General features: G+C 36.2%; 1 protein-coding gene across 1 annotated transcript in view; it reads right to left on the bottom strand.

Moving 5' to 3' along the window:
• The window catches only part of PSMD14 (proteasome 26S subunit, non-ATPase 14), a 44,207-nt gene that overhangs the window by 5,111 nt on the left and 16,319 nt on the right, over positions 1–22,777 (bottom strand). Inside the window, exons 4-9 of the mRNA XM_015869143.2 lie at positions 18,072–18,143; positions 17,613–17,732; positions 16,420–16,490; positions 15,358–15,508; positions 3,585–3,692; positions 451–525 (exon numbers count right to left, since the gene is read on the bottom strand). Of these exons, the coding sequence (XP_015724629.1) occupies positions 451–525; positions 3,585–3,692; positions 15,358–15,508; positions 16,420–16,490; positions 17,613–17,732; positions 18,072–18,143 (597 nt within the window). The remainder of the gene's footprint in view (positions 1–450; positions 526–3,584; positions 3,693–15,357; positions 15,509–16,419; positions 16,491–17,612; positions 17,733–18,071; positions 18,144–22,777) is intronic.

Below are 22,777 nucleotides of genomic sequence, written 5' to 3'. Positions count from 1 at the left end.
GTGGTATCTTCAGGAGCTCTGTTCATGCCAACTGCATGCACCTTCTGTTGAAGTGATCACAGCCAATAAAAACCTGAGACTCCTTGGTCATACAATTCTATTTTAGAAAATATAGTCTTCCAGCTTCTGTAATTCCAGCCTAAAAAACCTAAAGCAGCTGGTATGTCTTTCAGCCTACATCACTGGTAACTCAACTTTGCACAAACCCGTTACACGTGGAGAACAGCATGAGGACTTTCTGTGAAACGTGGACACAAATGTACTTACATGAATGTTAGGATGCATTTTCAGAAGGTTCCATCAACATTACTACATATCTAGGTGCTTTCTAGAAGATGAGCCCTGAACTGTTAAAGCAACCCCTGAATCAGCAACTAAAATTAGAATTCACAAATCCCATGTAGTTTGTGCAGTGTTCTTTGTTCTTTGAATAAAAGCTAAAATAATTACCTTCTGTTCTAGTTCATTCTTCCTGTAGTTTATAGTGATGGAATAGTAATGTCTGTTCAGTCCATGAATTAGTGCCTGTGAAGTTCAAGGGAAAGTTTGCATAAAAATTACCCGTCATTGAAATGAAGACATATTAGAAGAGTTCATTAAAACACAGCCATCTTCAAACATCACTTCAAGTAAATGTACCTGTTCCTATTTCTCTTTCCAAGTCTGTTAAACTGATATCTATACTTTCTGTTTCCAAAACAGGACTTATTCCATGCAGTAACACCCATCCATTATAAGAAGAAGCGGTAGCTGCCTACAAATGCTTGAGCAATACATACGCGCAGATAATTCCTTCAGATCTTGCCTCACTCAACCAATTTGGGTATAATTTCTACTAAAACACATCTCTTTCTGTTAGAAACTGAAGAATGCTGACTATGCCCATCACGTTCATCCTAGATACTAAAGCTCATTTTTAATTTTTAAATACAAAAATATCCTTTCTCATTATAATTGCACCCTTGCCAAATTTGCCTTCAATCTTCATAATCTGAGTGACTGAGATGAGGTGATACGCCATCTTTAAGCACTTATCTTCCATTTTATTCATGCGGATGACATTATTATTGTTTGTTGTTTTTTTTTTTAATTTGTGACTAAGGAGTGATTTGGATTAGGATTTGGTGCAGTGGGGTTTAAAAAAACCCTGTGATAAATCTTCAGCAAAACTATAATTTGCTATTTTCAATTAAAACTTTACAAACAAAGCACATATTTAGAAAAGCGATAAATCATACTTAAACTGACTGCAGTTTAAGTTTGCATAAATGTTTCTTATGTTTCAATTGTTCCACCTGTCTATGTTTAAATATATTCTTTAGAGCAAACCAGAATGAATGTGCATTTGCATCTTATGCAACTTAATATTTCAGCATTCCAAAATTATCTGGATGAAAGCTGAAAATGTTCTCAGACATGCATTTTTAACACGTTTCTTTTCAAAGATACACAGACTTAAAAAAACCACAACTGATTACTTTTACAGGAACTAATAGCTCAGGATTACTACTCATATTACTGATTATAATTACCAAATAGAGATTTTATCATCAATAAAAAAATGTTATGACAGAAGCTATTAGTATTTCCCGCTGCCATCTCCTTAACCCAAATTGCTGCATAAATATTTGTTTTGTTTTAAAGACAGTTGCAGATACTGTGGGAGTTCTGCAGATCTCCTATAATTCAGAAGATTTGACAAATGCCTTACTTTCTCCAACTTTCCTTCCATACTCCCAAACCATTCCCTTATAGAATGGACAAGTATAAAAGACAACCAACCACTCTACTTTAATACTGAGCAGAAGTTGTGGCAAATGCAACAGCATAAACTGAAGCCCATAAAATACTTGCTTTACATTCTGAAGTGAACCCTGCTCTTAGAGCATCGTTTCAGAGGTGAACTCCCATTCCTACATGCCTTACAAACTGGATGCACCAACAAAGAACAAGTGAAAAAAAAAATCTCATAAAATAAAATTGGGGAAAAAAAACCACCACCAACAAAATAGGGATGAAGACAAGTCAAGTAGTGTACTTATTATAAAAGCAAGGATAAACTGAGTCCTTTCCAGAAGAAAGGCTGTTTTGCATTAAGAACAAACTATGGCTTTTAGCTCAGTGGTGACATTGCAACAGCTCACTGCCAACTCGCAAAAAAAATTACACAAAAAAAAACCCAAAAAAAACTCTAACAAAGGAAACCCAAAACTCCCATGGCCGAGATTTGCCATAGTGTAGTGACAGTGATCTTAAAATAATGAAGCTTAACAATACTTAAGGGGCTTTCAAGGCAGGTCATTACACATGATCCAGAAAAGCTCAGTTAGGATATTAACCTGAAAGATGCAAGCATGGGCTTGCCTATACCCAATCAAGACATCAACTGGTTATTTTCTTCATGTTCACAATTTTTGCAAATTCAAAAATCAAAATAAAACACAACAATCTTGTTTAATTATCTGGTTTTAATTACTTATTTTAATAAGCAAGGGTGTTTCAATGAGTAAGTAATAAAAATGAAATCTTTTGAAAGCTATGAGTATGGTGATCTAGTCTCCCAAGGGTTATTTCTCACAGAAGTTTAGCCCCCCTATTAGTTCTATCATGACTGGTATACTGCCATTTCTCTAGGATGCTTATCTAGCAGATATTACTTTTATTAAGTAAAGGATCAAAAGAGAAAGAACTTAGAAACACAGCTACAAGTACATATGCCTCTTAGAACACACTGTAAGGGGGAAAAGTTTTCTGAAGAGAAAAAGTGAAAGGATATTGAGGCAGAAGAATGACAGATAAAAGCACTGCATTACTCTAGGGAATACTTGCTTCAGATCAGAAGCTGTATCTTAAAATGCTGGTTTGCTTCATTCAAGACAAACACCTTTTTTCTTATCAGTGAAATTGTTAACTACTCTGAATACCGAGTTTCACAAATGGTTCTGAAGACATATAAGACAACATTCTCAAAGGAAATGTTACAGTCGAGACAACCAAATGACCTATTGATCCACTGAATCTCCTATTCTACCTTTTTTCCCCCCCCAGCAAATTACTTCATTGTATCAAAATCAGAGATGAATTTGAAGACAAAATGCAAGGTTCAATCCAGATTGCATGTTATACAACACACATATGCATACGGCAGAAAGGCGATATTATTTTTGAAAATATTTTTTTTCCATAATTTGTTCCAGAATAATTTGAGAAGGCTGAGGAAAGTTAATAAAGAAGTTTTAATTTAAAATTACAATACTGAAAAAGGTTAATGATTTATCTATTTCATGTCACCTGGGATGGTATCAATTGTTTCTTTAAGTACTTTGCTTTTAAAAAACATATATACTTTCACCTTTGCAGTAAATAATTACACAGGAATTCACACCTTGCTAGCTAATTTAGGGCTCAGTTTTGAACTCTTCATATATGTAACTCTGCTGATGATTCACATCACTTTTAAAGGCATGCTGAAGAATGCTATAGAGAGAACAATAAACAACTTGTAGTATAGTGTTTCCAGGCACCTTCCCCCCAAACCACTGAAAAGGTCCTGCAATTTACAGAATTATCAACACTGATTTTACCTGGATAGACGGCTTGTTTAAGTGACCCAGATTTGAAGTTGTTTGTCTTGGTTCATGTCCCAAGACCATCATATTAGCATTGATCAATCTGAAGGCATCAATAACAACCTGTAAAAACAAGATGTCAAGTCAATTCTTTTTAGAAAATGCAACTAATAGTGCCAAGCAACAGTGGACATGGCACAATCAACTCTCATCTGTTTTTGGCCTTTATCCAGAAAATCATTTAATTATAACATTAATAAAAAAGAGCCTCCTGCTGGCTATGCTATCAGCACACTACACTACCTTGTATTGTAAGGTGACACCAATTACTATCTTTTCCATGAAGCTGCAAACTTTATATACGTTATATAATCAAATAACAAATTTTGTGTACATTTACTCTTAATCTTCAAAGGCATGCATATGTTTGTCACCTAAACCTTATCCAATCATAGTGAATGACAGAGAGAGACTAAAACTGAAAGTGAGCACAAGCTAAGGGACCGAGTCTAAAGCCCAGTCCTGTCACATCAATTATACTACCACAATACTTGAAATGACAAGAAAATTATAGCTAGCAAGGAACTTGCCCCATGTATTCCCTTCTAGTCAGATGCTTTTTGCTTCTTGTGACTACGAAAGGGTCTATAAACTGTCTGATGGATTAAAAAGTCCTTGTCAGTGTCATGCTCAGGAGTAAAAAATAGAGTATATGAAAACCAAGGTCATTTATGATTTAAAGATACACAGTAGGTATTATTCAGTGCCATTTCTTTGCAAATAAAGTACATTTTCCTCTGAATTTTGTTCTGTGCAGAATTTGAATTAGAAAATATTTGGAAATAGTATTTAATGGCCCACAGAATAAAATCCAATCACCTATCCAACGTCTACACCAGACGTGATGGAGCTGAGGACATACCAGCAATACACACAAAAAGTTAACTCTCACCAGGCACTCACTATTACAAGCCAACCATGCCTGTTCAGGCCCTGATCTTCTAAATGGGACTGAGGACATACACAGCTTCACAGACCCACACAAATAGCTCTTGCCAGTCTTTGCAGACATCTTTTCTGCATAGCATTGAAGAGTTATTCCAGTTCTTCAATCTAAATAGTTTTAATCTCAGCTGCTTTCACTGCAATCATTTTTATTCTCCCCCATTCTATGAACTGGTCAACAACAGACACATTTATAGGACTAGTCAGATATTTTGAGGAATTAGAACTGAACTAAATCTTTTGTCATGAATCAACAAGACATCAACCACTGTCTCCTACCAAAAGTGCAGAGAAAGTGACATTGGGTTTTCCACACATTTTCCTATTATAATTAAATACATACAAAATTTGTTAGGATTATAATTATTACGGTAATTGATGTTTAAATGAAATTAGTAAGCAAGTATTTATCACAAAATATTTATCAAATTGTAAACTTTAAAAGCCTGATAACTCATCACATTTACTTTTCAGGTCCCACTGTTTCAGCCATGTTGAGTGACAAAGTACCACTCACTATCACTACAGCTTACTGAGTGGATCCTCAGCTGCTTTGCCAGACTACTCTGTATATATCATGGCTTAGAAAGAAGCAGAAAGTGTATGCAACAATGTTATGCTAAAAATATTAGGCTGTGGCCCAATAAACTTCAGTTAACAGTGACAACTCATTTCTGAACAATAATAAAGCCAAATTACATTTAATATGCAGCAAATGCAAGCCATATTATATTAATACTACAATGTTATTTTTAAAAACCCTTCATTCTCAATAGCTTATATACATCTTGTGGATCTAAAATAAACGTTATTTTCCTCTTATTACTATCAGATTTTTCAAGTATCTTAAAATACTCATGACAAGTCATTTTATTTACATCCTGTGTTCCATTTTAACCAGATGCTCCAATTTACAAACACCTGGAAATGCCCAACCATAACAAACAGGCAGTATAAATTAAAAAGTCAAGTGAAGAGAAAAAAAAATGCACACTGCAGGTCTCCTGAGACAAGCTGGCAAAGAGGGGAAAAAAACAAGCAAATAATAACTTGCTCTGAGGAGCAAGCAAGGCAAGCAGGGCAGCGCAGTTCCAGGCCAGGTGGGCCTCATGGCCACTCCAGCCAACACAACCAGAATAACAAAGGTGTGCAAAGAACTGAAATCACAAACTCCACTTTTTGGACAGGGATAAAACCATAATTCCTATAACCTAGAAGGACAGAACAATGTACCCAGATGATATTTCTCATCTTAGTTGCACTATGACGACCAATGGTAATTAAATACTTTAACTACACTAAGATTAAAGGAATTTGCTGCTATCACTATAGCAACCAGCTTAAAGAAACTAACATGCTCAACAACCTGGAGGCTAAATTTAGACCTAATACGCAATAAAAGCATAAACAACAACAAATCCTATATATTGGCTTGCACAAAATGTAATTGCTTTCTTTGTAGTGAGAACGAATCAGTTCCTCTGTTAAAGGATTACATAAAAATAAATACTCATTATTGTCCAGTGTACTAATGAGCAATGGGTGAAGTAGGTGTTAATTACGCCACAATAAGATTAGAGAGAAGAACCCCGGTGGGTGAGCACTTGGAGGTGCGAGGAGCTGAAGTCAGCTTACTACATTTGTGTATCTTGAAGTACAGCATGATGCAATCAGGTGACAGCAACGTGGTCACTCACTATGTTACAATGGAAACTTCAGAGATGGCATTATATTAAAAAAAAAAATAAAAGCACCTCTAAGGTTTAATTAAAAGTAGCATAACCCCCCACTTGGCTACTCAGAATTCCACAAAGAAGTCAGTACGTCGCTTCCAAAATTTTTAAGCTGTCACTGCACTTCAATTATCCAATGCATCTTGCAACGTGTTAGTAAAAACCACAGTTTTCAAGCTTCATGCTAAATTCTCTTTCTGTAAAGACATAAAAAGTTAAAGAAAAGTCTGTGGCACTGGGATACTTTCCAGAAATAAGAAGGTAAGATTTTTTCAAATGCAATTCCACAGCACATCTCTTTCACCACTCTGACCAGTTAATTTCTCCGAGTACAAGTGTCTTCAGACTTTACAGAGGTCATTTCAACAGCAGACAGCTTATAACAAAACCATTAGCAGTTTGGCTAGCTTAAGGAAACCTCTTACTTTCCTTTTTTGTTTATTATCACTGCATGAATCTGCAGCATATGAGAGTTTATAATTTCTCGGGCTTGTTAAATTCATGTTAAAGGTCTGTTTTCTTGTTGAATAAATTTTGTTCATATAATGCTGCCTATTTCATATACTGAGTCTTTAATAGCACCTTTGGTCTATGCGCAACTCACAGATCAAAACAGAGGACTAAAATAGGGGTTGATGATGCTATTTACATGTGTGATTCCTGCTGTCTTCTTGTTAGTAGCTTTAATATAATAGAAGACCTTGTCTGTTTTGTAATTAACACATCTTTACTGGAGAGATATTTGGAAGTGATTGCTGTGAATATACTGGTTAGTAAAATAAACACAATCACACACCACTTTCTGTTATCAGACAAATTTGTGAATTGTACACATTATACTCCAGATCAACAAACTGTGATATAACAGCCAAGTAGAAGACACATTTATATAACCCTTTATTTTTCTGAAAATATGTATTCAATCTGACCTTGCAAATATAATTAGCTTGTGGGATGTGTGGATTTCAGTACCATGGATGCTTTACTAATTGCAGCTCTTGGAAATAGATACTAAATATTTGGAAGCTGCCAATACAAAATAAAAACTGCATCTTTTTGTACATCTGTCTTAGCTTCAAAAAAGCATAATAATCTAGAAAACAATAACTATACAGCATTTTTCAAGCATTTCCCTGGGGTCACTAACCACAATAGAGACAGCATAATGGACTTCCAGAAACAATATTTGTAATTATGCTCAGTGTACTTTATAAATTTGAGGATAGTTATAATTAATGTGATTCATGGCTACTCACAAGTGTTGGATTCCTCAACTGGTAACTAGATAGAAATCTGGCCTTTTCTAATCTGTGCATAGTTATTATAGATAATGGCACTATTAAAAATGTAGGATGCTCAGTAGCCAGATATGTTTTAGCTTCTTCTGAAAGCGCATGCAGGTACACAACCACTTTTTGTGAAGCAGTCTTGGTGCTTGAAAAAAATTACGAGAAATTTGGGAGTACTTCACAAACGTGATTCTATTACATTCCTCCAATATCAAATCTACAAATAAGACTTAAATAACACCTAGGGCAAGGTCCGCCATATTTTAATGCTGAAGCTCCATAAGAAATAAGCCAGTCTTTTTTATTTTAATTACAATCTTTTCTAGCATCAATATTTTTTCCACTGAAGATTCCATCACATATGGTGACTATCTTTAAAAATGTATTGTATCCTTTAAACTCAAATAGCAATGCATTGTTTATGCCATATGTTTGTGAACAAATACGCCAGTGCTTAAAGAAAACTGCGAAAGATATAATGTGGTTATGCCAGGTGTGGAAAAAGAAGTAATGTCCCATCTAAAATATCTTTTATCACCTGCAACTGACCTGTTATCGACTGCTTAGTTTGTTTCTAGATTCTTTAAAAATGAAATGGAACATGTGACCTGAGAAGTGCAGTTATGGTTTATGACCATTTCGTTATTTATGCTGCCATGCACTGTTAGACAACTACAAGTGAAGAACATCTTCTGTCCCCTGCAAGCCCACAACATAAAAAATTAACAGAAATCTTACTTTTTATGCCATTTCCAATGAAAAGCACTAAGAACTGAAACTGACTCATGCCAAATGCATACCACTGAATTGCTGTGATTGTGAGTTTGAAGTTTGCAACATGGAAATTATTTATAAAATGTCAATTTTAGCTCTGGAAAATATATTCCTAGGAGTATGTGCATTTTCCTTCTCTATCCTTAGAGAATTGCTTATTTGTGGTCAAATCTGCTGTACAACTTCAACATCCATACTGGGAGGGGAGAGAACTACAGTATAATACATTTATCTTGACAAGTGAGGGCATGCATCCATAACTCACAAGCAGCAAACCACAAGTTTTAAAGCTATATGACTTAATGAAGATAAATGGACTATTCTACATCCACTATGGCAAAAGGAAATTAAACATTTACTACCTTCCAACAAAAAGTCTTCTTGAAACTTTTTTTTTTGTTTTAGGGAAGGGCATGAACTGAAGTAACCTGTGTAAATGGTTTCATAGGTAAGTATATATCGCTAATTTAAACACAGCAAATCCAAAGGACGTTGTTTTAAAAATTTTGGAACACCAGCATTGATATTAACAGTTTTGGCATCACACTAAAAAAATTTGGGTCTTAAAATATGCAAAACATGTTCTTCTGAATACACGCAATTATAATAAAAATGTTGGCTTTCATACAAAACCATAGCAAATGCATGGCAGAGTGGCGGTGATGAAGCAGTTCAATGCAAATGTAGTTTATGCCTACGTTCAGAAAAATCATACCCTCAACTGAAATGCACATACATGAACACTAAGTGGCCTACTCTGTAGTGCAGATGCAATTCATCTCCTACAAATACGATTCTTCAGGGGAAAAAAAATGCATCAGCCTTTATTGAATCAACAGTAATCAACACCAACACAAACGTTATTTTCTCCCTTACTCTCCAAATCAGGCTGCTATCAAAAATCTAGATCTAATTTGGTTCCTGCCTGGATCCAAGCCAGCTGTTTCAGCCCCAATAAGCATTCTCTGCTATACTAAACGCACTGTCCTGGCAATGGTAAGAAATGTCACAGTTCAACTAGTCAGTTCAACAGTCATTTGGTGGTCACTTAGCTGTTTGTTACATGAAACTCTTGCTGAATATGATTGCTCTCCTTACGCCACAGGCTACTATGGCGGCTGACAATGTCATGTCTTGTTGACACTGACACTCCTGTTGACCAACTTTAGATACAGAAGCAAACAGAGAACTACACAGACACAAAGATGCAACATCACTAAAAAAGCTTTTTCTAAAAAAGAAAGACTTTGTCTTCAGGCTTTGGCAACTAAAAGGCTAAAATCACACTATGAAAATATACTATTTTGTTTCTGTAATCATTTATGACAATAACCTCAACAATGCAAATTGTTAATGACAAAGTATCAAAGCTTCATCTTCTCCGATGTTATTTCTCAGCTGTTGTGGTTCTCTCCTTTAATTTCAAAAACTACAAATTACTAACAATCGATCAGAGAATCACAGAATCCTTAGAGTTGGAAGGGATCTCTGAAGGCCATCTAGTCCAACTCCCCTGCAATGAACAGGGACACCACAGCTACATCAGGTTGCCCAGGGCCTTATCCAGCCTCACCTTGAAAGTCTCCAGGGACAGGGCATCAACCACATCACTGGGCAACCTGTTCCAGTGCCTCACTGTTCAGAAATGTACCAATACTCAAGGCATTTATACAAGTACTCAAGGTTTATACACACTGTAAGATTACTTAATTGCAGTACCAAACATACAGAATGATCTAATATCCTTCTCTGAACAGTTTCAAACAGAATTATGTATTGTAAAATTCCCTTCTATATTTTACAATCTTCCCTTTACATCAGAAAATAACATTAGTAAGTCCAATTCTAAAAACAAAAATTGTTCCAGGTAAAAAAAATGTTCTGATATAAAATCATACATACTACATGTATTAAAAAAATTTCATTGTAAAATATGAAGTGCATAATAAGTCCAAGTCAATAATTGCATCTCAAATCAGTAGTGGACAATACAGTCCATTTAGTGTTTTGTTTAGTTTTTTACTAACACTTGGAAGCTGTACTCTTGTGACTTTATTTTGCCTGTTTCTGGGAATGATTTATTACGAAAATAATTAAGATAAATGCATGAACTGAGGAGGGGAAGCTGTGCGAGTAAAAAAAAAAAAAAAAAAAGAGAAGCCCTGATAGTGAGCTATTATCTACTTCTCAAAGTTCTCATAAATTGAATCCTTAGTGGGCTATTTTCAATTTCAAATTTCATGTGTTACACTAGTCTCTCCACACATCTCATTTTAAGGATTCCTTTTTTTCCTCCTTTAAAAGTAGCCACTACCTCTCAGCAAGCAAGGGAACAGGAGAAGTATGAAGAGAAAAAAACAGTACCCCAATGAAAGAATGGAGGTCTGAAAGTATTTAAGACTTATGAAAATTCTTGAGGATATGTGGCAGTTTTCAGCATTCAAGAAGATGAACATCCACTGTTAGTTTTCTGCCTCCTTTTGGTTTCATTCCTTTAGACTAAAAAAGTTATAAAAGCAAACAACATCACACTTCTTATCTTAATTACTGAACAAAAGAAAAACAAAAAAACCCAGCCTATTAAGCTGCAAAGTTAAAAACTGAAATCAAGTATTGCCAACACCATTTCACTCATATATAACAAATTACACACTGGTTGACATCTATGTCTAGAATTAACACACATACCAATGAGAGGGGAAAAGAAGAGTACTGGGAACAGGTCGTTCAGTAATGAACTCTGATGGTATGCAAGTGTTGTGGTGGTACTTTACTCTCATATCCTATGCCTGTATAAAATTCGCCCATTTCAAAAACAGACACTGCAAGAATAATAAAGCAGTAGAACAGATATCCCAGGAGTCTGCTGCATCTCAAGATTCAAGTGGACAAAATCTTAGAGTGATTTGATCTGAACTCAATACCAAGCCTATGTTGTGCACAAAGCTGGACTAGTTCCCCAAATATCACTTCCCACCTGTATGTCTGCTACTACCTGACTGGTCAAAAGTTAACTTTATTTTTTTCCTCCTCATTTGCTCTGAATGAGGTCTGGGCAATAATAAAATACCATAGCAAAAACCTCTTCTATAAAAGTTGCAGGATATGGTCTGAGCATGGGATTAAGATGCACAACATGTTTATCTGCCAGGAGGTGACAAACATGCAAAGTACAATTTATAAAAAGTTATCACAAAGACAAGTTTTCTTCAGAAAACAACAGATTTTCCTGCCAGTGTTTCTGACAGAGCCTTGCTAGGAAAGATTAGAGAGCAACAGACAGAAAATTCTGCTGCATGAACAAGTGCTTTGTTAGGGACTATACGCAACACCATAAATGGCAGAAGTTCAGATCATTTTGATATTTCGCAAAATTTTATCAGCAATTATTAATTGACAGAAACTAATGAACGACCTCTCAGGAAAGCACACCATTACAGACGGTGACTTCTTCTAAATGAAGATTTCTAACAGTGCTAAATAAGTAAACTAAACAAAGCTTAAAGCTTTAAAGAGTTTTAAAAAGAAAACAATCACCTTTTTTCTAAATATAAATGAGTATTAAGGTGTAGTTAATGCTTGTGGAGTGAAAGACATAACTACATGAAACTTACCGTAATTTAGTATTTTCCTTAAGAGGTGAGGAACAGCTGCTAATTTAAGGTCCAAAAAAACCCAATTTTTAACATTTGGCAAAGGTATATTATTCTCTGTACAGTCATTTCAAAATGTATGTTGGAAAGAAATACAAAATGTCAATATTTAACTTTATTCCAGAGCTTTAATTTAATTACTTCTGTGAAATATTCCAAATATGCATCACAACTCCCATTGCACAGACTGAAAAGCTGGAGGGGTGGTTAAAAAAAATAATGTTTTGTACTAAGTACAAGATCAAGCAGAAGCCAGATTGCCCACCGTCCCTGTTTTACCATGTTCAACTTCATTCACAGAATGGAAATAAGAAATGCCAAAACAAAGCTTCTTCTCTCTGGTTTCTGGTAACACTGACCTCAGTTAAAATTCGCTGATCTGCTGTGAGTTTGTTTTACAGCCAGCAGGAAAATTATCAGCCTCAATATATGTAAAGGTCAGTGTGTAGAGTACTGCCTTTCACATGTCCAACTACATTTACGTGAGAATACCCAACTCCGAGAATGGTCACAGGAGACAGTGTTTAACCCATGGGCCCATATGAGGATTTTTTTTCTTATTTTTTTTTAATGTGAATTTCATATTTTGTTCAAGACCATTAAGAAGACATAATGCATCTGTTTTGAAACTGGTGAGAATCTTACAACTTCTTGTCTTTGAACTGCAGTCACCAATGCCAGTCCCAGCAGATCTTTGGAATCAGAAGATGCATGGCCAGATAAGGACAGCTAACAAGTTAACAAGTTGTATCTTTCCACCAGTGACAAGGCAAACCACTTTTTAATGCTTTGGATAGACAAGACCAATTCCTCACCAGAATTCATTTCAACTTCCTGACGTGTGAAAATTACCTCTGCCCCAACTCCTTCCTCCCCAGCACCAGCTGCCTCGCCGGCTGCAGGCCGCAGCCATTTATCTGGGCATGAACTGCTCTCCGGCAGGTTTAAAATCAGCTACTGTGTTATTTTGGACTTTGTTTTTAAATACTTCTAATCTCAGTCAAAACACACCATATTAAAATCTTCTATGCCACATGTTCACTGTAATTTTTGCCAGATAGTTATGTCGGTAAAAGGTATAATGAGTAATGATCTTGGACTCACATAGCTACACACATCCGCAAAAGCCCCCACACATACACACCCCAGTGTAATGGCTACTAGAGCAAGAAAACAACCTCTGCCAGAATTTCTTCTTCTGCTGGCAATGGGGACACCCAGGCCCTGAGATAGGAACAACACAAATTGCCCAGCATACCAAGATGCACCAGACAGCATTCTAAGGCAGCCATGCACATAATGCAGTCAAACCTGACCTATGAAACCTCCCCAACTCTAATAAATCTGTTCTTCTTGCAGTTCATCTAAAAACCAAATACATTCTAATCTAAGTGAACTTCTCAAACAAAGACCTAAAAGTAATACAGACTCAATAGCCTAATCTCACACCCCAAAACCGAGAGATTAATTAGAAGTAGTAGACATAATTGGGGGGATTCTAATTCTAAGATTTAGGGATACACTTGCCAGAAACATGACAGATGTAATTTATTTTTTCTTCCTTGAGATACAAATGAGAATGTAATTTAAGGTCTGTAGCAGCTAGTCTTGCATGGAAAACAAACACTACAAGACTTCCAGTGATCTTAAGTACCAGCAGCAATGCCATACAAAAGGCTGCAATTGAGAAACATTTAGATGGACAAAAATTCAAAATAAAAATACCAAAGCTTTTTTCATGAGGAGAACAAAGACCTTCACTTAAGATGGCATCTGAGTCAAACAACAGTGGCAAAAGAAAGACCCAAACCAACAGAAAACAACAAGCAACGTGGAAGTAAAAAAAAAATATGCTTAGTGAGCAAATGCAGTACAACAGCAGCATGACTTACTGGGAGGCTTTTCCCCTCAATGAATTGAACAGCTAGTTAGCTCCATGTTACTAGTGTGCACCTCCAAATTATATTTTGACAAAATAATGTTTCAATATTTGTACTGGAAAGAGAAAATTAAAGCAAGCTAAGCAACTCTAAAGAAAAAGTTCTAGGAAAAGATATGTCACTAACTAAATAGCATAATGCAACGATTCTTTCCCCCCAAACTATCAGAATACACCAATTACACTATTCAGAAGGAAGCAGATTTGATTCAGATGTCTGATATCTTCCAAACAACTGAAAGCTATTCATTTTTCAAACGCCTCTGTTTTACAAGAACAACTACAAGATAAAAATCAGAATTTGAATAAAACAAACCAAGAAAACAATCTAAATGCAATGCAACTGTAGCTTCAGAATATTCTATTATGAAATTAAAGGAAAGCTTAGCAGAAGCATTTGATAGTTTCCCTATAGTCCGTCTCACAAGAAATACGGTACTACTTGACAGAAAATGAACACTTTTTAAATATTTATAAAATTACATTAATATAATCCATAGATATATATCATGATGTATTTCAATAATTATTCCACAATACAATGGGAGTGCATGCTCAAACAAAACACCTCAGCAGTATTTTAAAGCAGTAAACCACCTAGCCAATTTCTGTGCGTTCTGTAGTTTTTCTAATCCACTCTCCCTGTGGTTGAGCAAAATCGAATTGCCTCTCACATTTGCAGACAGCTCTGTGAAGGTGATAATAGAGCTGCTCCCTGCTGTCATGAGGCAGGAAATAGGAAAATGGCATATGGGGCTAGAAAGAAATAAAAAGAGAACTAAACAAGAACAAAAGAGATTTCAACAAAGGACAACTATAACCCAATATGCTTTGCAAGTTAATCTCTTTTCATAATCATTCAACATATTTAATCATTTATCTGCACATTTTCTCGAAAACTTGAATGCTTGATACCAAGTCTTCTGCAAAGTTTTATTCCGTAAAACATTTTGGAATAGAAATGCTACTAAGAGCCAACATATGTAACACCTATAAATCAATGCCTTATTAGTACCCACATTAAGGGGCTAAATCTATTCCAATCTGTTAGTAATTCATCGTAGATTTTGTGGCTAAAATGAAATCTCTGAAACAATGTATACTTGGATTATTAGTTTCAAAAACACTGAGAGAGAAGCCTGAAAAACAAAACACAAAGTAAGGGTTGTTACTGGTTTTGTGCACTGACAATATCGAAGACTTCCAGCTTGTTAGAGAACTACTGATGTGAGACATGGAATAAACAGAAAAGGATGTTTTCATTTACAGTAAGATAGTTATTCATATACTTTTAAGGCAGAATGAGCCTCCAAAAATCAAAAAATTGCTCGTACCCACAGTGCCTCCAGACTAATTCTTACTGCAGTACCTTTAAAAAACAAAAGCCTACTATACCTTTCCTTTTACACTCTGAATGGGATCCACCACCACGGCAACAGCTCTTTCTGATAATGCTTCAAAGCTCTGCTGAGTATTGATATCTACACCAGACAACCAACAGCCAAAGCCAGGGTGACTGTGATACCAACCAACAACCATCTCAGGTCTGAAATGAAGAGAACATTGAAGTTCTTGAAAAATAAAAACGTGCAACACAAGAAGAAACAGTTACGTGTCAAGGCAAAAATTGGGGTGACTCGTGAAAAAATACCAGTGGAAATACATTACTAACCATAGTATGGTGAAAGCATGAGCATGAATAAATCTAACAAAAGAGGGTTATCATTAAGGGATGCACATTAGCAAAGGAAGATCATGCTTTCAGTTTTTCATCCTGTTACCACACCTTCCCTGAACCAGTTTTTACCCTTTCAGCACTTGAGTAAATATCTACTCTTTAACTCCTTGGCGTCAAGGGTTGAATTTTCACTGCAGAAAGTCCATTTCAGACATGGACAACGGAAACCAACGGTGGGAAAGGATTAAATATCAATTAAACCAGCAGTAGAACTAGGAACTCAGTCAAAAAGCAATTTGCACTGTTCTGTTCAGCTGCTGAGCCTTTTGCTAACATTAATTTTGAAGTTTTTCCCACAGTAAAAGAATTTGAGCAAGCAGGCGACAACTGTTGAGAGGTAGGAGTGAAATAAAGATTCATTTAAATACTAGGGTATTTTACCCAATTATTTTTCTTCTCATTGAAATTGTACATAAGTAAGCTAAGACAATGCAATTTTGTTTTTGTCTTAATTGAAAAAGAAAATCAATCTTTTACTAAATTGAGCAGCACTCTAATCTTTTCTGTGCAATAATCAAAGATGTAAGTTTAATGTGAGTGACAACCTTCTGACAATGACACGAGGAGAATTACATGCTACACCACTCAGCCATTTTCTGGGCCAATTACTTTTTTCAAAAATTACAAATAGCCCCGTGTTCACTAATTTTGCAGAGAGCCAACTGTTTCTTCTAAGCAGAGTGTATTGGTTATCCCCAGCTCTTCTCAGGGTGACTTACCTCCCTGTCTGTTTCAGCATATCCAACATTTTTGCTTGAAATACAGGATCAACTGCCTCCACACTGACACCCTAACGCAAAGAGAAACAACAATCACAGCAATTGCAAATAAAGTCATACTTCAGATCTTTTAACTTGTTACTTTTCACAAACAAAAATTTAACGAGATCTCACTAGCATATGTTAAAGAAGTGAAACACCATTACTTCAGAATACCTTTAAATGTAAAACACAGTTTTACAATATGAATGTGTTTTAATGGAATTTTTTGAAATGCTAAAAAAGATTCACAATTGCCACTTAGCTAATTTCTTCTATGAGCAAACATGATTAAATGGGCACAAGGATTCATCTTTTCTTCCTCTTTCTTTCCATTCTGCAAACTCTGGCCTGTTGTTTCTCAAGTTCAGCTCTAGAGATTTTTTTCCAGATAAATAACAGCATCTTTTTGATAATTCTATGTAACTGGCTACATACTACTTACTACACACAGTCAGGACAAAATAATTCAAATGCTTCATTTCACAGCTTTGAGCTACAAAGAGATCTGTGAATATTTTAAGAGCAATATCCCAAGTTACACAAGAAAAGCATCAGAAGCTCCAATTACGCCTTTTATACTCTTTAAAATATCTGTCCATTACATTAATACTCTTACTCAAAATTAAAATACATGTTTCTTTCATTTCACAGTAACATTCAAGAGATGTGCCACTGTAAGGTCTATAACAGAGATTAAGTTTGAAGTATATCCAAATTATCCAACACAGTTAAGGGCATGATAAACTTCTAATCAAATCTTTACATTCTTTAATCCCTCCCCTGGCTGCTGGTATGAGTTTTTGAAGTTATCAATTTATATATCTTGTAAGTGATGTTATAACCACATATTTATACATACACAAAGACATGAGTGATCTCCATACTGACACACTCACCCATGTGTATATCAACAAGTCACTGTTTTTTTTTTTTTACTGAAATCCACAAACACAAATGATCAAACACCACCAAAGTATAACAAATTGTCTAAAATGGTGTCAATATGTGAATTACACATGTTCACTCTATACCTAATAGGTAGGCAGAGTATGCTCAAATAAGGCTGCATGAATTTGAAAGGAAGGAAAAGCTTTTACAAACTATTTACTATATGGGAGAAGAAAAAAAAAGTCTAAGTGCAAAGAACTCACCGTTCCAGATTGTGGCATAGCAAAAACATCAATCACTCTCACAGTGTAATCATCAACAAATTCCCCGAGCATCAGCCCCATAACTTCCATAGGGACACCAGCACGACCATGTTTCAACATCTGGAAAGAAGATGAAATAACATTGTGGAATATTATGGAAATTTAAGCAGTAGGAGGCTCAAGTTCAACCTGGGAGAGTTCTTGTAGCTTTTCCTGCTCTACTGATGATTCACAACTGGTAGCACTTTTAGAAACTATAAGGCACTATACAAAGTAGTACAAATTAAGCCATAAAAAAGAGAAACAGTAAGTTTCTTATTCTGAATGTTTCACTCAGTGTTAAATATATTGTAAAAATCTGTCTATGCAGCATTAAGGAGCCCAAGGGCACAGAGCCTGGGGAGGTGCCAGGCGCTCAGCCTGCAGCACCACACGGAGCTGGAGCACAAACACACTTACTTTCAGCAGCGCCAGGGATGAGATATAAACCTGTTCCGCTGTGTCGACCGCAGGAGCATCTGTTGGTGGTCCCTATGAAAAGAATAAATCATCAAGTATTTTCCCCACTGTTGTTATGCTGCCATTTCTAAACCTTTTGTATTCTGCATTAAGAAATTAAAGAAAAACGTATATGATCGGGAACTCGTGTGCAAGATGCAGATCTTACAAACAAACAGCAAAGCACACCCAAGCCCCCACCATGTCCTTACAAAACCTTCTTACACTAAATTACTTTGTAATAAAAGTCACTGAGCCCCCATCCTGCCTCCCTCAGCCCCAGACCAACGCCACCCCGAAGAGCAATCTTATCAGAGACCGTCACATACAAAGCTGGCAAGCACTGCACCGGCACAAACCTGTTACAAGCACCCAGGCTAACAGTCAGATAAGTTTCCATTAGTCAGCCTTGCTGCAATGCTAACCTTCGTCAGCTGTAAAATACGGCCAGTTCTCCAATTAACTATGTGTTTCTTACAGTGGTGTGAATGTAAATGCTGCTGGGCTAGCATGATTAACTGGCACCAACACAAACAGCAATTTCCCTTTGCTTCATCAGCTTTCTGCTAAAGAGGACTTGCAGATAAAGGCTAAGGGAGTACTTTGCAGATACACTGGTAGAGCGAGAGAAAAAACGGACCTCCGATCCCTAGGTGGAAAGCTGTGAACAAAATACTTTGCTCTTTGCCTTATGAGTAGTTATTCAAAAATTAGCACAACTGTCCCAGGTGCGAATGATTGGTTGAAACAGGTTCTCTGTACAGCTGAAAATGAAAAACACAGGAGGCAGCAGTTTAACTGTCCCTTTCTTGAAGAGCAAGAGACATATTGCACTAACATACAGAATTCCGTATCAGCTTGCCTCATTACAGCCAATTAGCAGTACATTCATTACTTTGTTAACAAATTGCACGCATGCAGCAGATTTCCACTGAAAAGACAAAAGGTTACCTCTGCACCAAGTGACGCAGAACAAACTTGTGAAGGCTACAAAGCAACCACGGAGCAAGGGGAAGGTAGATGCCCCCCATTACATTAAGAGAGGAAAAGAAATGTTTTGTAGATTTAGAACTTCGATTCCACGCTTATACGCGATAGAACAGTTACAGTGAAAAAAAATCTACAATCAGAACATGCCATGGGACCAGAGCACCAGAATCACTTGTCCCATAGCTATGACCAAACCACTTGGCAGGCGAGGCTTCAAATACGCCACCATTTTCCAGAACTCTATTTTTCCTCCAAATACATTATCTTACATTCTTAACTGCATCTTTTTTGCTCCATTTAAAACCTCACAGAATTTTTCTTCTTTTCCCTTAGTACTTTGCAAATCACAAAGACTTAGGTTTCCATTTAACCACATCTAAGAAGAAAGCACAGAAGAAAAAAAAAATAAACCAACCACCAAACTTGAGTTTGATAACGCTTCCATATCTACATATAGCATAAAGCCATTCTCTTTCAATTTTCTGTTTGTGACCTGACTAACGAGAGCAGAAGTACAAATGCAGTAACCTTGGCTCTGCCTTCTGAAGATCCATAACACCAATGCTGCGACATCACCATGTACATATCCATTTGTCCCAGATTTACCTCAACATTTCACTGCAAGCAAGCAGCCCATTTTGACACCCATTATTAACCAAAGAACTGGGATTTCCAGAAAACTAATGTTCAGGTTTGACAAAACTTAGGAACTTCAACTGAAGTTTATTCTGCAGGTTATGACATTTAAATTGGCTCTTCTGCACGGACTCTCCATTGCCTGTTAGGGAGGCAGATCACACTGACACCCTTCCAGCAGCTGAAGCATTAATCACAGCTTTGTCCCCCGCACAGACACCTGCATTCACAACTTGTAAGAGTTTAATTATTCTTCATAACTTTTCCCACTTAAAAATCTATTTAAAATCAGTCAGTAGAACCAACACTGACAGAAAAGAGACAAAGACAAATATTATTACATTTTGTTTCTGTAATAAGACAGATAAAATACTGTTAGCTTATGCGAAGGTATGAACTAAACCTGGGCATTAGCCTACTGAGCTCATTCTTAACCTTTTTTTCATTATTTCCCTACTACTTGGAGCTTTCAAATTATCGTAGTGGATTTTTAGGGGTTTTGTTTGTTTTTGTGGTGGTAATATTCCTGAAGTATTTTGTGTCATTCTTGCTGTTGAACCCTTCAGCAACCTGGAAGATAAGTTTTAAAAACAGAAACTACTTTCTGATAAGTTCTCCTGCCCATACCCATAGCCAATGATTCATCTTCAGCACAGGAAGTATTGTTAATGCAAAAGGAAAGGATTTACTCCATTGGTGTAAATCAACTTCCTTGGTTTTTTTCCCCTTATGTCTTTTAAGCCATGGCACTTACTAAGAATGACTTTGTAAAGATTAGCTAATATGTAAAAGGTCCACACAAAGGGTTAGCACACAGCAACCACAAATTCACTGTTTCACTTTAAGCAAAGATCAGCTCCAACTCTTCTCATACTTAGTTTGCTTGAACTCTTAAAAATTAGCTAACGGTAATATTCAATGCACATGTGCTGTAGTTTTATCAATAACCAATCTTCCTACATAATATAGTACATATCAACTAAATATTTCCTTGGTCATAGCTGTTTGTTTGGGAAGATCTAACATTTCCCTTTTACTGCACTTTCCCCATAGATTACTATTACCATCTAAATATGAGGAAAAGAGACAACTTGTTGTAGTGCGTAAATTATTATATGTATGAACCTTCAATCTATAATCAAAGCAAAGACTGGAACACCAGCATAAAATAAATTGCTCTAAGTTTTAAATTGATTCCTACATACTGATTTGGGAATTTTGAGGAAGAAGTGGATTAAATCTTGTCCATAATTACCTCTGCAACCAATTTAATTCCTCTTCATTTTCTACCATAGGCAAAATGGATTAAAAAACAGCACAGGTACATAATCGCCCATCAACAGAAAAATATAAAATATATTAAAGATTCTTATCATAAAGCTTTTAAGGATTGGACAGACAAAACCATCAGAATAAATCTGGGATCAAGTAGTTTACTCGGCTTTAAATAACATCAATTGAAAGAAACAGGCATTTGGAAACAGGAACCAGCTGACTTCCAGCTCCGACCATTTCCTTTTCCCAACGGATGACACTCCATTGAGGACAGTGCCAGGCTGGCAGTCAAAGCCGGACACCAGTCACACAGCAAGTGGGAGCCACATGTGCATTACACATTTAAGAGACTCCTTTTGCTGGCTCTGCTCATCTTCCACAGAATGTTATGCACTTTTTTTTTTTCATGAAAGAAGGGAACAAATAAGAAGACTTTATTAGCTGAACTCCACATGGAGGCAAAGTATTGTACACTGACCTCCACAACACGTGCTGTTCTTTTATCGCTGTTCATAAACTTTCCTGCCTGCCAACTTTGCTTCACGAGGATGGTGCCCCTTTGTTAGAGTACCAAATTAATTTAACTGGTGTCAGCAACCCAAACAAGAAAGCTTTGCATCTGTAGCACAGAAAATCTGATGATATTTTTTGTTTCACTGCTGTATTCAAAGGTCAGTTTTCCCATTACACAGACCTTCAGACTGTCCATCCTGCTGCAAAACAGCAAACCAGCCCCTTTCTACAGGCACTCAACTTTATTGAGTAATTTATTACAGAATTGGAACTCGGGGAATTGCAGGAGAATGTTATTTAGAAATGTCAGGGAATATTCAGCATTCTTGATCATTCCTGTATAAGCCAAATTCTTACAATTCAAAAATTGTGTCAAAAAGAAAAAAATGAAAAATTATTATGTTACCTATTGAAAAATGATGTTTCTTCTGAACCACCTATGTATGGTATGAGTCAGAGAAACACCTGCCTAAAGGTCAGTCACACTGATCCAATCGAACTCTGGCTTTTCTTAGAATGGCAGAACCCCAATTGATAACACTATGTATAATTAAAACGCTATTTATTTTTGGTGTTTCTAATGTGACTTATAATTCAGAAGGAATCACATTCAAATTACGAGCAGATGATTACACTGAAGTATTACAATTATGCACGATACGCATAATTTTATTTCAAACAGTGAAAGGGGTGATCCAATATGAGAAGCAGCCCTTTACTTGGGCAGCCCTTGTTGAAGAAGTGTTAAAGGCATTTGCCATTCTAACAGGATAAAAACAAACGCCTCCAAGTGTTACCGACTCAGGACTTTTAGCAAATTTGTTAACACGTTCAGGTATATTACTCCACCTTTCTCTTAGTGTGAACTGGTATCAATTATTTAGCCAATTTTATTATGTTATTAAAATACCTGCTGATTAAATGCGAACTAAAGTGTCATTTTAGAGCACTGCTCCTTATTTGTACTATTTTACATTTTTCCAGATAGGTACAAAAAGTGGACTCGATTAATTATACTACCAACTGAGAAATATTCTGCAAATGGAGACAGCTCCTATTGTCTAAATAAATCTTAAATACTGTTCCAGTGTCACACTAATAGAACAAAAGAGGATTTTGAAATACAGCACAGCAGTTCCAACAAAGAAACTCAGTTTTACAGGGGCAGCTGTAATAAAAAAGGCAGCAAAGTGAAGTGCTGTAGAGCAAATCTTATCCTTACTGAGTCAAACAACATTGCTGTGTAAAATATA

The sequence above is a fragment of the Coturnix japonica genome, chromosome 7, assembly GCF_001577835.2.
Source record: "Coturnix japonica isolate 7356 chromosome 7, Coturnix japonica 2.1, whole genome shotgun sequence".
Lineage (NCBI taxonomy): Eukaryota > Metazoa > Chordata > Aves > Galliformes > Phasianidae > Coturnix > Coturnix japonica.
Note: the sequence above shows the minus strand (reverse complement) of the source record. Positions and strands in the feature narration are given on the sequence as shown.